General features: G+C 48.4%; 4 protein-coding genes and 1 non-coding gene across 5 annotated transcripts; 4 read left to right on the forward strand and 1 right to left on the reverse strand.

The window, feature by feature from the left end:
- Positions 1-1648: 1648 nt before the first annotated feature.
- On the forward strand, positions 1649-4116 carry FMAN_02795 (uncharacterized protein; the record flags this gene model as incomplete). Its single annotated transcript, XM_041831532.1, has 3 exons — positions 1649-1894; positions 1939-2304; positions 2353-4116. The coding sequence occupies 3 exons, from the start codon at positions 1649-1651 to the stop codon at positions 4114-4116; spliced, it is 2376 nt and encodes a 791-aa protein (XP_041682085.1).
- Positions 4117-4987: 871 nt separating this feature from the next.
- On the forward strand, positions 4988-6148 carry FMAN_02796 (uncharacterized protein; the record flags this gene model as incomplete). The annotated part of the gene is made up of 1 exon (XM_041831533.1): positions 4988-6148. The coding sequence occupies one exon, from the start codon at positions 4988-4990 to the stop codon at positions 6146-6148; it is 1161 nt and encodes a 386-aa protein (XP_041682086.1).
- Positions 6149-6333: 185 nt separating this feature from the next.
- Positions 6334-6405, forward strand: tRNA. Its single transcript has one exon. It is a non-coding gene; the product is annotated as a tRNA-Thr (tRNA).
- A 645-nt stretch (positions 6406-7050) lies between these two features.
- On the reverse strand, positions 7051-7362 carry FMAN_02797 (uncharacterized protein; the record flags this gene model as incomplete). Its single annotated transcript, XM_041831534.1, has 2 exons — positions 7051-7165; positions 7220-7362. 2 exons carry the CDS (start codon positions 7360-7362, stop codon positions 7051-7053), a joined length of 258 nt encoding a protein of 85 aa, XP_041682087.1.
- Positions 7363-9557: 2195 nt separating this feature from the next.
- Positions 9558-11017, forward strand: FMAN_02798 (uncharacterized protein; the record flags this gene model as incomplete). The annotated part of the gene is made up of 3 exons (XM_041831535.1): positions 9558-9623; positions 9688-10938; positions 10991-11017. The coding sequence occupies 3 exons, from the start codon at positions 9558-9560 to the stop codon at positions 11015-11017; spliced, it is 1344 nt and encodes a 447-aa protein (XP_041682088.1).
- Between the last annotated feature and the right edge of the window lie 274 nt (positions 11018-11291).

An 11291-nucleotide genomic window follows, 5' to 3' on the forward strand; every position in this document is an offset into this window, starting at 1 on the left:
TGAAGTTCCATAAACTATATCTTATGATACATAAATCCTTGACTGACCTTACACAACAAACCCAACTCTTAGACTGCAGAAGTCTGTCAGTAGTATTAGGCCAGCAGCTTTTGCCACTTTAGATGATACTCTGTGTAGCACCCAGCGTTGGGGGGAATGAACTACCAACTTGAATGTTCACTGGAATATATCCCATCTAGTATTGCTCTTCTTGTTATGCAGTATATAGCTCTTGCATGCTTAGCTGCCAATATCCAAAATGGGAATTCTAGAATAGCATTTCGTTGTAGATTCTCTTGCAACTAAAGTCAAGAATTCGTTCATTGTAGTGTTCAGGAGTGTCACACTCGACCTCTTTTGAGTGTCCATTCGGATATGCTGGTCTTTGGTTGGCTTGCACTTCCAGATCAATCACATAGGAGGGTTCTCCAAGTAAAATAGAGTTCCTGGGTCCGTATCTGGCGCTTTTTGATGGCCACGCTTTTGAGTTTTCCCCTTCGATAGCTGCAGCAAGTATGCCTCATCTCAAGAGCTTCAAATGTTGGAAGCAGACGAAGCTGGAGAGAGCGTACAAAGCGGTCTGGTCGCATTACCTTCTGAAAGAACCGCGTTCTCCCTGGGACTTTCTTCCATTCGAGTAGGCACAAAGATGTGAGAGGACATTGTGATGCCCTTCTTTGTCCCACTCCAAAGGCATTGAGATCTGCATCCTGTATTAAAAGTCCACTCCATCGAGGAAAGGGAAATGGAAAGCAGGAGCATGTCGAAAACGAGTGGCAAAGCGTTCGGCCATAGCAAGTTATCGCCGAAGACTCGAGCTTCTGTAGGATCATGAGGAAACAGTATTTGCAAGGTAAAGTAGGTGTGAGGTGCTAATAAGCTCGGCCAAGTTCTTCGATTGCATCTACCATTAGTAATTAACATGCGTTCACGCTAGGACCACCATGTCAGATCTGACACAAGTCACACGCAACGAGCCGAGACAAATCGATATTCCATTTCAACCGCCCATCTTATCTCAGGTATGTCAGCATCCATCTTGAAGGATTCGCTTAGCGGCGTGGCGAACGAGATGGGCAGGGCCTCAGACCCTGTAATAAGTTGCAACAGAGTGTTGTTAGTGCTGACTGGAGGCCAGGATGTTTCGTCTTTCAATCAGGCCTTATGTCTGCACATCATTCCATGATCCAGTATTTAATGATTGAGCCTCCGCCTTGAACCATCTGCCATAAGGCTGAAGATAATTACCAACCCAACAACAATTTTGGTGATGGCTTCAAAAACGCCCAAGACGCCATCTTCTGGCGCCTCACTTGGGAGCCTTCATCGGCCTACTAACCCCGCAACTACCGGGCGGCAAGTAGGCCACGCAACAATTCCCCACGACCGACCCGTGGCCCTCATGACTTCAGGCGCTCCTCTGCTAAATCCACGTAGCTGCGTTACTTGTCGCAGGCGCAGAGTCCGATGTGACAAGACGATGCCCTGTAGCAACTGTCGGCGGGCTCAATGCGATTGCATCTACCCTGCTCCGGGCCGCGCACCACGTCAGACGCGGCTTGCGCCTACAGGTACTGCCGCTGGGCAGAGTGAGCGTGAGATCGATCTCTTGGATCGATTACGGAAGCTTGAGGGGCTTTTTCACGAGATGAGTGGTCAAGGTACCGCTAGTGAGAATGACATGGAAGTGAGCAATGGAGAATCACCACTAGCTTCAGAAAAGAACAAGAGTGCAAAGGATGTCGTTCAAGCAGCCACTGAGAAGGTCAAGAGAGAGTCTGAGAGCACCGATTTCTCAAAGATCAATAAACAGCTTGGCCGTTTAGTACTCCATGATGGAGACTCCACGCCGCGATACGTCAATAGTGGCTTCTTCGTCAAGCTCAACGATGAGGTACGGTCTCCTCGACAATTCTGAGCATCATCTGACATGCACAGCTCGCTGAAATCCGCAACGAGATGGAGACTATGAACGAAGAAGAAGCCGAGTTTGAAGATGATACGACTCCTGAGCAGTCCCCTCCACAGAACTTGGGTCTCGAGCATGATCACCACAGCTTTCTTTTTGGCTACAGCTCTGCCGATGTTGATCTTACAGGCCTTCATCCGTTGCCCGCACAAGGCTCATTCCTTTGGCAGATCTATCTCGAGAATATTGAACCTCTTGTCAAGGTGTTGCACATCCCCACCATGAGCAGACTCATGACTCAAGTGAGGCGCGGAGAGCATGATCTGCGTCCTGGAGATGAAGCGCTTGTGTTTGCCATCTATTATTCAGCTGTGACTTCTATGGAGACACAAGAGGTGAGCCCTCACTTACACAAGACATGGACGCCGTCTCACACATTCTAGGTTGAAGCAAATCTCGGCGCGTCTCAATCTCACTTCATTTCTCAATTTCGTTTCGCTCTTGAACAAGCTCTAGCCAAGTCTAATCTTCTCAACACCACCAACATGGCTATGCTGCAAGCATTTGTTATCTATCTCACTGTAGTCAAGTGTCACGATGATAGCAAATTCGCATGGACGCTTACCAGTCTCTGTGTCCGAATGGCTCAAGCCCTTGGTCTCTACCGCGATGGTCAGCAGCTTGGCCTCTCACCGTTTGAGGTTGAGATGCGCCGTCGTCTTTGGTGGGCCATTGTGTCTCTTGACGTCCGTTCTGCTGAGGAAATGGGGTCTGATCTGATCATAGGCGACAAGACCTTTGACACTCAACTCCCAGCAAACATAAACGACGCTGATATTGACCCATCGTTTACCGAGACACCAACTCCCCGTCAAGGCCGCACTGACTCCGCCATCTGCCTCTCACGTTACGAGATCACCGCCCTATCTCGAGGCTTATTCACAGCCATAGCGCAAATGCGTCCTGTTGATCCTAAAGAGATGGAAAAAAGCCTTGAAGAGCGTGAGCGCATGCTAGTTGAAGTCTACGAACGCATGGAGGATAAGTTTCTGAAACATCTTATGAGGGAAGATGACCCTATTTTCTGGGTTGCTTCTCTTATTTCTAGAATCATGATGGCAAAGGTTGGCCTCATCATATATCAACCTGTGCTATTCCCCGGGACGGGCCTGGAGGTATCATACGAGATCCGAAGCCGGTTGTGGCAGTCTTGTATTGAGATCGTTGAGTACAGCCACATTCTCAATATTGATCCCAGCTGCAGGCAATGGCGCTGGCTGTTCAAGTCCTACCGTCAATGGCACGCAATTGCATGCATGCTGCTGGAACTCTCGAAACGGCCTTGGGGTGTCACCTCGGAGCGAGCGTGGGAAGCTGCCCAAATTCTCGACTATGATCACCCAATCGATGGCAGCAACAACACAAACCATACTGCTGCATGGATGCCTATTAAAAGGCTCTTCACTAAAGCCAAACGACATCGTGAATCAGAACTTGTTCGGTTACGCGCTGATCCTGAGGCAGCGAGACGTCTCGATCGTGAGGAGAGAATCAAACCTGTACTGGAACGTATTGGTCCTGCGCCCGGAATGGAGACCCGCATGTCAGAACTCCGAGCCCGATGGCGAAAGATATTTCGGCCGGGAGACTTCTCCGATGATACCGAGTACCAGAGCATTTTGCCCAGCGCAGATCAACCTGCGACCTTTCCGCAAACCCAGCAACAGGCCCAACAGCCACTCGACCAAATGAGTGTTTTTGACCCCAATACCTGGCAAAACATTCACTCGGGCAATCCAAACATTGCCATATACTACGAAGGGGTTGATTCTGGAGCGCAGAACGTGGGTGGTCTTTTCCCAGGGGATAGTAGCCTTGGAAGTCTCTCAAGCATTGCATCGCCCGCCATATCAGGGACTGCGTCTACACATAGGAACGACAACGATCCCCAAGCACTTGGAGGGGCTCGCCTATCACCATGGCCAGGTTCAGATGTATTTCAGCACACGCAAGATCCAGGTGCTCTCGGTGATATCGATGAGCTTTTACAAAACAGAGCTGGGCCCAATCCTGGACTCGACCTAAACATGGATCCTGGCGAAGTTGATGATATCGATTGGCGGAACTGGGATGAGACTTTAAGGACTTTGAGTAGGCCTACGATGGATCAAATGGGTGCGGGTGCCGGTAGTTGGGGTGGCATGTGAGCGTAGTGAGCTGATAATGTTACTCAGACTTATTAAACTCTTTGATCCCATGTGGTATATTCTGTCAAGCTTCCACCATAAATTTGTTAAGAGCCATGCTTCCTTTGACAACTAGCTTTTCGAGATAAATTTTTAATTGCACAATTGTATCTGTAGCACTTTGCAACTTTTGGCTTGCAATGAATCGTGGCTACTCCAACGTCTGTCTTTAGTAGAAGAAACTTCCCAATCACGAGGCTTGTATAGAATATTAACTCTAGTTTCTTTTGATAATTTCATGGTTAGGCCATGCTAGAGTTAGTCTGAAGAAAAATGTTTTATGCATGAGGCGAGCAACCCGCTTCTTGATTTAGGATAATCTTGTGACGAGAGTTTACCTACTTTCCTTAAAGTCTTTGAAAACCCAAGACCTACACAAAGCCCACGAAGCTTTTTTGCACATTTTGAAATAATTAAAATTATGTATTTTCCATCTGGTATTGGTTAAATTCGATCAAGCTTCGATGGCTGAAGATTCACTATAAGTTAATCACGTCTGTGACTGAGTGCAACTGTGGTCCTTAACGAACTTTCAGTCCATAATTTCATGTTCACACTTAGCTTAACTGCGTTCATTTCACAGGACTAGCTTTCATATATAGGCAAGTAACTTTCGGGAAGCCTCAATAAACAGCAATATTGTGGCTTGTAAGAAAGAATCTTTGCGTGGAAAGCTTTCAAAGTTACATGAGCGAAAAGCTTAACAAGATATTCTTCCTTATTTATGGGCCACTGCATCCCACCTTCGACCTTTATACACTTCTATCTCTTTATTCTTCAAGAACGTTTCTCAACTTGCAGTCCAACAGGAAACCACATCTTTGATCTCAACATGAGCATCGTCAAAATGAAGGGCTCCAAGCTATGCTTGAAGAGCTATGATAACAACGGGGTTGTCAATAATGTCTTCTTCGTACAAAAAGACCTACCGTGCCCAAACCTGCTGGGAAAGCTACAAGATCTTGGGGCCGTTGAGGCGGTAACCCCCGACATGGTTGAGGTGTCAATCTCCAGGTACTTCTTGTACATCTTCTTGGTCGTTCTTCTCAACTACTTCATGATCAAAAAGCAGCTCAACCCGAAGTCGAACGGTGATGCCAAGAACCAAGGGTCTACCACCAAGTTCAAGCCGCTGGCATGGATTCAGCGCAGCGAATGGAACCGAGCCCGTGCCGTCATCTTTTCGAGCTGGATGATGATCCTTCAGTTCAGCTTCGCCCACGATGCCTGCACACTGGCAAGTGTTCTGACTTACCAAGCATATTTGACGAATTTGGAATGGACAGAGTCCTACATCTTCAGCTCATTCAATGCCGCCGTCCGCATTTTACTTTTCACACTCGGTACTTTTGGCAGCTTATGCCCAATTTACCATACCATGAAGGCGCAAATACAATACATACGTGCTCTCATAGACCTTGAACTTTCACCCGAGCAGACAGCCAAGGATGAGAGTTCGATACCTCAAGAACTTCCAGCCTCTGCTCCTCCAAGCTCTTTCCTTCAACAGACTTCCCCTTACCTGGGAACAAACCGGGAGAGTCCCTGTGAGCATGAGAAGCGTGTCATGGAAACTACTCTTGAAAGGCATACCCCAACTCCTGTCTCTCTTGTCCTCCCTCCCAGAAGTTATCATGCGCACTCAAGGACAACTGCTCAACAGCCCACCTCTGAAGCTGGTCAGCAGGGTTCTCAAACAACTGCTCTTCGCCTTTCACGCAGTGCCCCGGTAGGAAACGCGCCGCCGTCCTGTACGGATTCCACCACGAACGGCGCAAACGACGTTAGCCGCCAGGCAGCTTTTGATGCTTTAGTTAGGCGGCTAGATGGTTCCGCTGTATCTCGCCAGCGCCAACAAGCCTTCAAAAGCAGGCCTGCTTCCAGCTCCACAGGAAGGGTGCCAGTAGGACAAGCATTGGGGGGAGATGCAGCGACGTCCTCAGATTCTCCAGCTCAATCTGAAGACTGGGAATACGTCCACCACGAAGAATGAAAGTCAATTTCTTAGAAAGGAAGCATGGGAATGGCGCGAAGAATATTTGTTTCCTATACCTAGGCAGATAGAGACATACGAGAAAACAAGGGCTCGCTGTCTTAATCTATGGTCTATCTTATACTGTCGTACATCTCAGACAGCCATCGAAGCAAGCCTCCAAGCTTGTGTATGTCGCTAGACAAGCCCCGTTGGCTCAGTGGTAAAGCGTATCACTAGTAATGATAAGATCACTGGTTCGATTCCAGTACGGGGCATGCGAGATTATGTTTTGTCGGTTCTTCTTTTTGTCATGTGCTCAAGTGTCTTCAATGTTATTTATGCATGTGACTCTGTGATTCTTACTTGGTGTTGAGGTGAAATTTTCCTTTTTGGGCGCATTATCCAACGGGAGGTAAAGTTTAAGCAGGGCCCTTTCTCTCCTCCACGACGATTAGTTTCTGCATGTGACAGAGCTCGTCCTTCCAATTGGTAACTTGGCCATCAATTGTCTCTCGCATCTCCTAAGATGGACTAGAAGGCTGGTATGGTATGGTATTATTGCGAAGTGGGTTATTTGAATGCATTTTATGTGCAATGCTAAGTTCATCAACGTCATAGGGCGGCAGCTCAGAAGTGTAGGTTCAAATAAAGCAATGCGAAGCATTTATTCAGCGAGATTTGCATGTGCATGGCGCAAATAAAGTGATATTATGCATAATGTTGGCTGAAGGTGTTCACCAATAAGACATTACACCATTCAAGGTGTACTTTTGCAGGCTGGAGCTCTCTGCCCAGAGAGGAAATGACAGGTCCCTCCCCATCCACATGCCTTTGTTGCCATCGCCGTCGCCATTATATCTTTTCACCTGTGTCGTTTTCGCAGTTGAAATTCCAGACTGTTCTAGTAATATTTGTCGTATTTACTTGGTAGGTGCCTTGGGTTCACCAGACGCGTCGAGGACGGGCTTACCCCCTCGGTAGAACCACCAGAACCCACCGCCAATAGCGAGGGCACCAGCGACGAGAATCTTGTTACTGAGAATAAATCATTAGTCCAGTTCACCCTTATCTCAATTCGTGTATCCATACTGATTCTGGTTCTGCTTGGGCGGCTTCGCCTGGTACGGCTCGGAATCACGGAGGATGCTCGAAGTGCGGAGTCCTCGTTGGGCTGCAGGGAGAGGTCGAAGGACGACAGCAGAGCGAGCGACGCGAGCGACGAGAGGAGACATTTTGACAGTCAATGAATATATAGTCAGCAATTGACAAGATTGATAGTCGGCAATGAATCCGCAGATCTGAAGGAAGTGTTGACAACGGAACGGACCTAAGGTAAGTATCAAGGAGGAAAACGCCTCCACTCGCGTCGGGAACTCGTCTCTCTTAAAAGAGGAGGTGAACCGTTACTTGCGGGGAATTTCTTGCCGTCATTGATGAGTGACGGGGCGCGCATGTCTGATATTATCCAGGTCTTCAGCAAAGTCACATCATGGTATTTGGAGAAGCTGTTTGGGGGCATGTAAGCCGTGCTGCGAGCCGCCACAGTACGGACGAGGGACTTATCGAGTACACAAAGGAACCCCGGATTTTCCCCAGACGGCAGCCCGGTAGGTAACATCTCCAGGGATGGGTACCCCTGACTTAGGCGCCTTTGGCTTTTGACTGGATGAAGGTAGCCGTTGTGTCCTGAGATGGCGGGCAAGTGCGGAGAGGGAGGCTTGGAATCGGCTGATGAGTGTTGCATTGGTTCATTGATGGAGGGGCTTTTGCATGTTGTCTCAATTGACCTGTTCACCGCCTCAGCCACCCTATTGTGTGATGGCTGTTTTCGCATTCTCAAAGTCATAGTCTATGTCTTCGACATTTATTATGTTCATAAAGCTCAGAAGAGGTTAACAATGGGTCCATTTCTATTCTAATCCGTCAATATCCACTCTCTAGCAGGGGTCTATCTTCGGCAGCTAAAACTCGACCCACTCGGTTTGAAGATCTCAAGATGAGGTTTAAAGTTGGTTCACGATGCCAAGACTGACACAGTTGAAGAAGTTGAGGGCAAAACTATCAATTAGGCTTTTCATACTGTCAACCCATTAGTAATTATCCAAGCCCGAGATTCAAATGCTACTTGTCGAGGGGCTATAGATTCCACACAATCAAAAACAAGGAACGGAACGGTTCGTATCCATTCCCACTTCTTGGCAACCTGCAGACATCACGCAACTCCTTCAATTACTCGTGTTACAAATCCCCTACGAGAAGCAATATTTGCATAAATTGTAACCTCACAAATTCTCTTGTGGGTACCTTTGCCCGATAATTGCCGCGGCAAAGTCTGCTGCCTGAGATGTGCGAAGACTGAAGTCATGCCAGGCCCTGCTTCAATGTTCAACACATGAGTAACAAATCAGCTCGCTTCTATAGGATTACTGTGAGTTAAATATATATTACTGAAATTTCCATTTCTCCTTCTAGCATCTTGCTGTTCCTGGTCAGCTACCCTTCATTTGATTCTCCTCTTTGTCTCTTAGACAAAGCGCTGCCCATTTGCAAGCTTCCAATCATTTTGAATTTTGAACATCCTAGCCAATATACCCCTACGTTCAAGGAAACATCTCACGATGCTTGGTTCTGGTGGAACTGCCTGATACGAAAATTGAACCGAGAACGTGGGCTTGCTGGTGGTGATTAACATCTCAAGTCGTGGAGTGGTTTCTACTACACCTACCTAAGGTATATATCATATAAAACCTCCATGAAGGGCAGTAGCTCATACATCTAGGCAAGATATTTCGTTTATCTATTTCAAATAATGACGATAACAAGTATTATCCGGACCCATCATGCTCTCGAATCTGATACAAGTCACCAGGTTCGACAGCTTACCAACAACACCCAAGAGTAATAGCTCTGAAGCTGAAAGCACCGTTTTCGCGCATGTGTACATACAATTGAGGGGTCTGACTGTGGAATATTAATGATTTCGATCTTCTTGTCTGGTTACATCCAACATCACTTACTTGGGTTGCAACGATCTGAACAGTTGGATATGGATACACTTTTGATCGCACTCACAATCGCGGGCACTTCGGTTTCTGAAACAATTGAATAAACGACACCAAAAAGCTGTAATACCCAAACGTCACCAAACTAAATCAAGTCGGTTCTCATCTCAAGTATTTAATACAGGGTAAGCCCCTCACTCAGCTGAACCCCTATTCCCACGTGTACTATCCACCCCCACCTAACCTCACCGTTCCCGCCCATCAACAGTTTCCCTTTTCGGTCACCGCCTTCAATTCTCCAAAGTGTCCCCTCCACTCACTACCCCCAGCAAAACACAAAGATCAAGCTCAACTTCGGCTCCCCCTACGAGCTTCTTCTCCCTCTCTTCTCTCCAATTCCCACTCTTCGTCACACCACAGCAATCATGTCCCTCCACGTCCCCATGGCCCATCGCACCAAGGACCAGGGCGCCACAAAGGCCGTCATCCTGGTATAGCTTCACCCTCCCCACGCCCCTCTATAAACTTGCTGTTCTAACAGAGTAATTGTTCTAGGTCGGTGGTCCTTCTCGCGGCACCCGTTTCCGCCCTCTCTCCCTCGACGTGCCTAAGCCTCTATTCGAAGTCGCCGGCCACCCCATCATCTGGCATTGCCTCTCCTCCGTCGCTCGCGTCCCCAACAAGCAGATCCAGGAAGTCTACATCATCGGCTACTACGACGAATCTGTCTTCCGCGACTTCATCAAGGACTCCGCCAAGGAGTTCCCCGCCATCACTATCAAGTACCTCCGCGAGTATGAGGCTCTTGGAACCGCTGGTGGTCTCTACCACTTCCGTGATGCTATCCTCAAGGGCCGCCCCGAGCGTCTCTTTGTTCTCAACGCCGACGTTTGCTGTTCGTTCCCTCTTGACGAGATGCTTAAGCTTTTCAACGATAAGGATGCTGAGGCTGTCATTCTCGGAACACGTGTGAGCGACGAGGCCGCGACAAACTTCGGTTGCATTGTCTCCGATTCTCACACCCGCCGTGTTCTGCATTATGTCGAGAAGCCCGAGTCGCGAATCAGCAACCTCATCAACTGCGGTGTCTACCTTTTCTCCACCGAGGCAATCTTCCCCTCTATTCGTTCCGCCATCAAGCGCCGCCTCGACCGACCCTCTCGTCTCGTCTCCTACCCCTCTTCCGATAACCTTGAAAACAGCTTCGTCCTTCCTGACGACGACGATGATGACGAAGAGAAGAAGAGCGAGGTTATTCGCCTGGAGCAGGATATCCTCTCTGACATGGCCGATAACAAGCAGTTCTACGTTTACGAGACCAAGGACTTCTGGCGCCAGATCAAGACTGCTGGCTCTGCTGTCCCTGCCAACGCTCTCTACCTCCAAAAGGCTGCGCAATCCGACCACAGCGAAGAGCTTGCCACTCCTAGCGCAAACATCGTCCCTCCTGTCTTCATTCACCCTACAGCCGAAGTGCACCCCACTGCTAAGCTCGGCCCCAATGTGAGCATCGGCCCCCGTGCTCACATTGGCGCTGGCGCCCGTGTCAAGGAGAGTATCGTGCTCGAGGACTGTGAGATCAAGCACGACGCGTGCGTTCTCTACTCCATCATTGGCTGGGGTAGCCGCGTTGGCGCCTGGGCTCGAGTTGAGGGTACCCCTACCCCTGTTGGCAGCCACTCGACCAGCATCATCAAGAATGGTGTCAAGGTCCAGAGCATTACCATCCTTGGCAAGGACTGCGGTGTCGGCGATGAGGTCCGCGTGCAGAACTGTGTCTGCTTGCCCTACAAGGAGTTGAAGAGGGTAAGTTCCCAACTCGAGTTATTCGATGAGCACCCCGCTAATAGAGTTACAGGATGTCACCAACGAAGTCATTATGTAAACGAAGCTCGTTTCTACAATCTAGACTAGTGCAAAAAGTTTGCGTTTGATCTTCTTTGAAAGAGGCGCTATATATCCTTAAAAGTTGAGGCCATCAAAGCGTAATGGAGGGTGTATATAGGAGTGATATCTGAGGAACAAAACTGCTTCCCATCAGGTCACATCAAGAGGAATGACTATTCAGTAAAGCAAGTAAACAGCGATAATGGACTTGTATTCTTGTCCAAGCCTATCCACCATATTTTTAACTTGAAAGCTGTGATTTTTGGGGAAAC

The sequence above is a fragment of the Fusarium mangiferae genome (assembly GCF_900044065.1).
Source record: "Fusarium mangiferae strain MRC7560 genome assembly, contig: FMAN_scaffold006, whole genome shotgun sequence".
Classification (NCBI taxonomy): domain Eukaryota; kingdom Fungi; phylum Ascomycota; class Sordariomycetes; order Hypocreales; family Nectriaceae; genus Fusarium; species Fusarium mangiferae.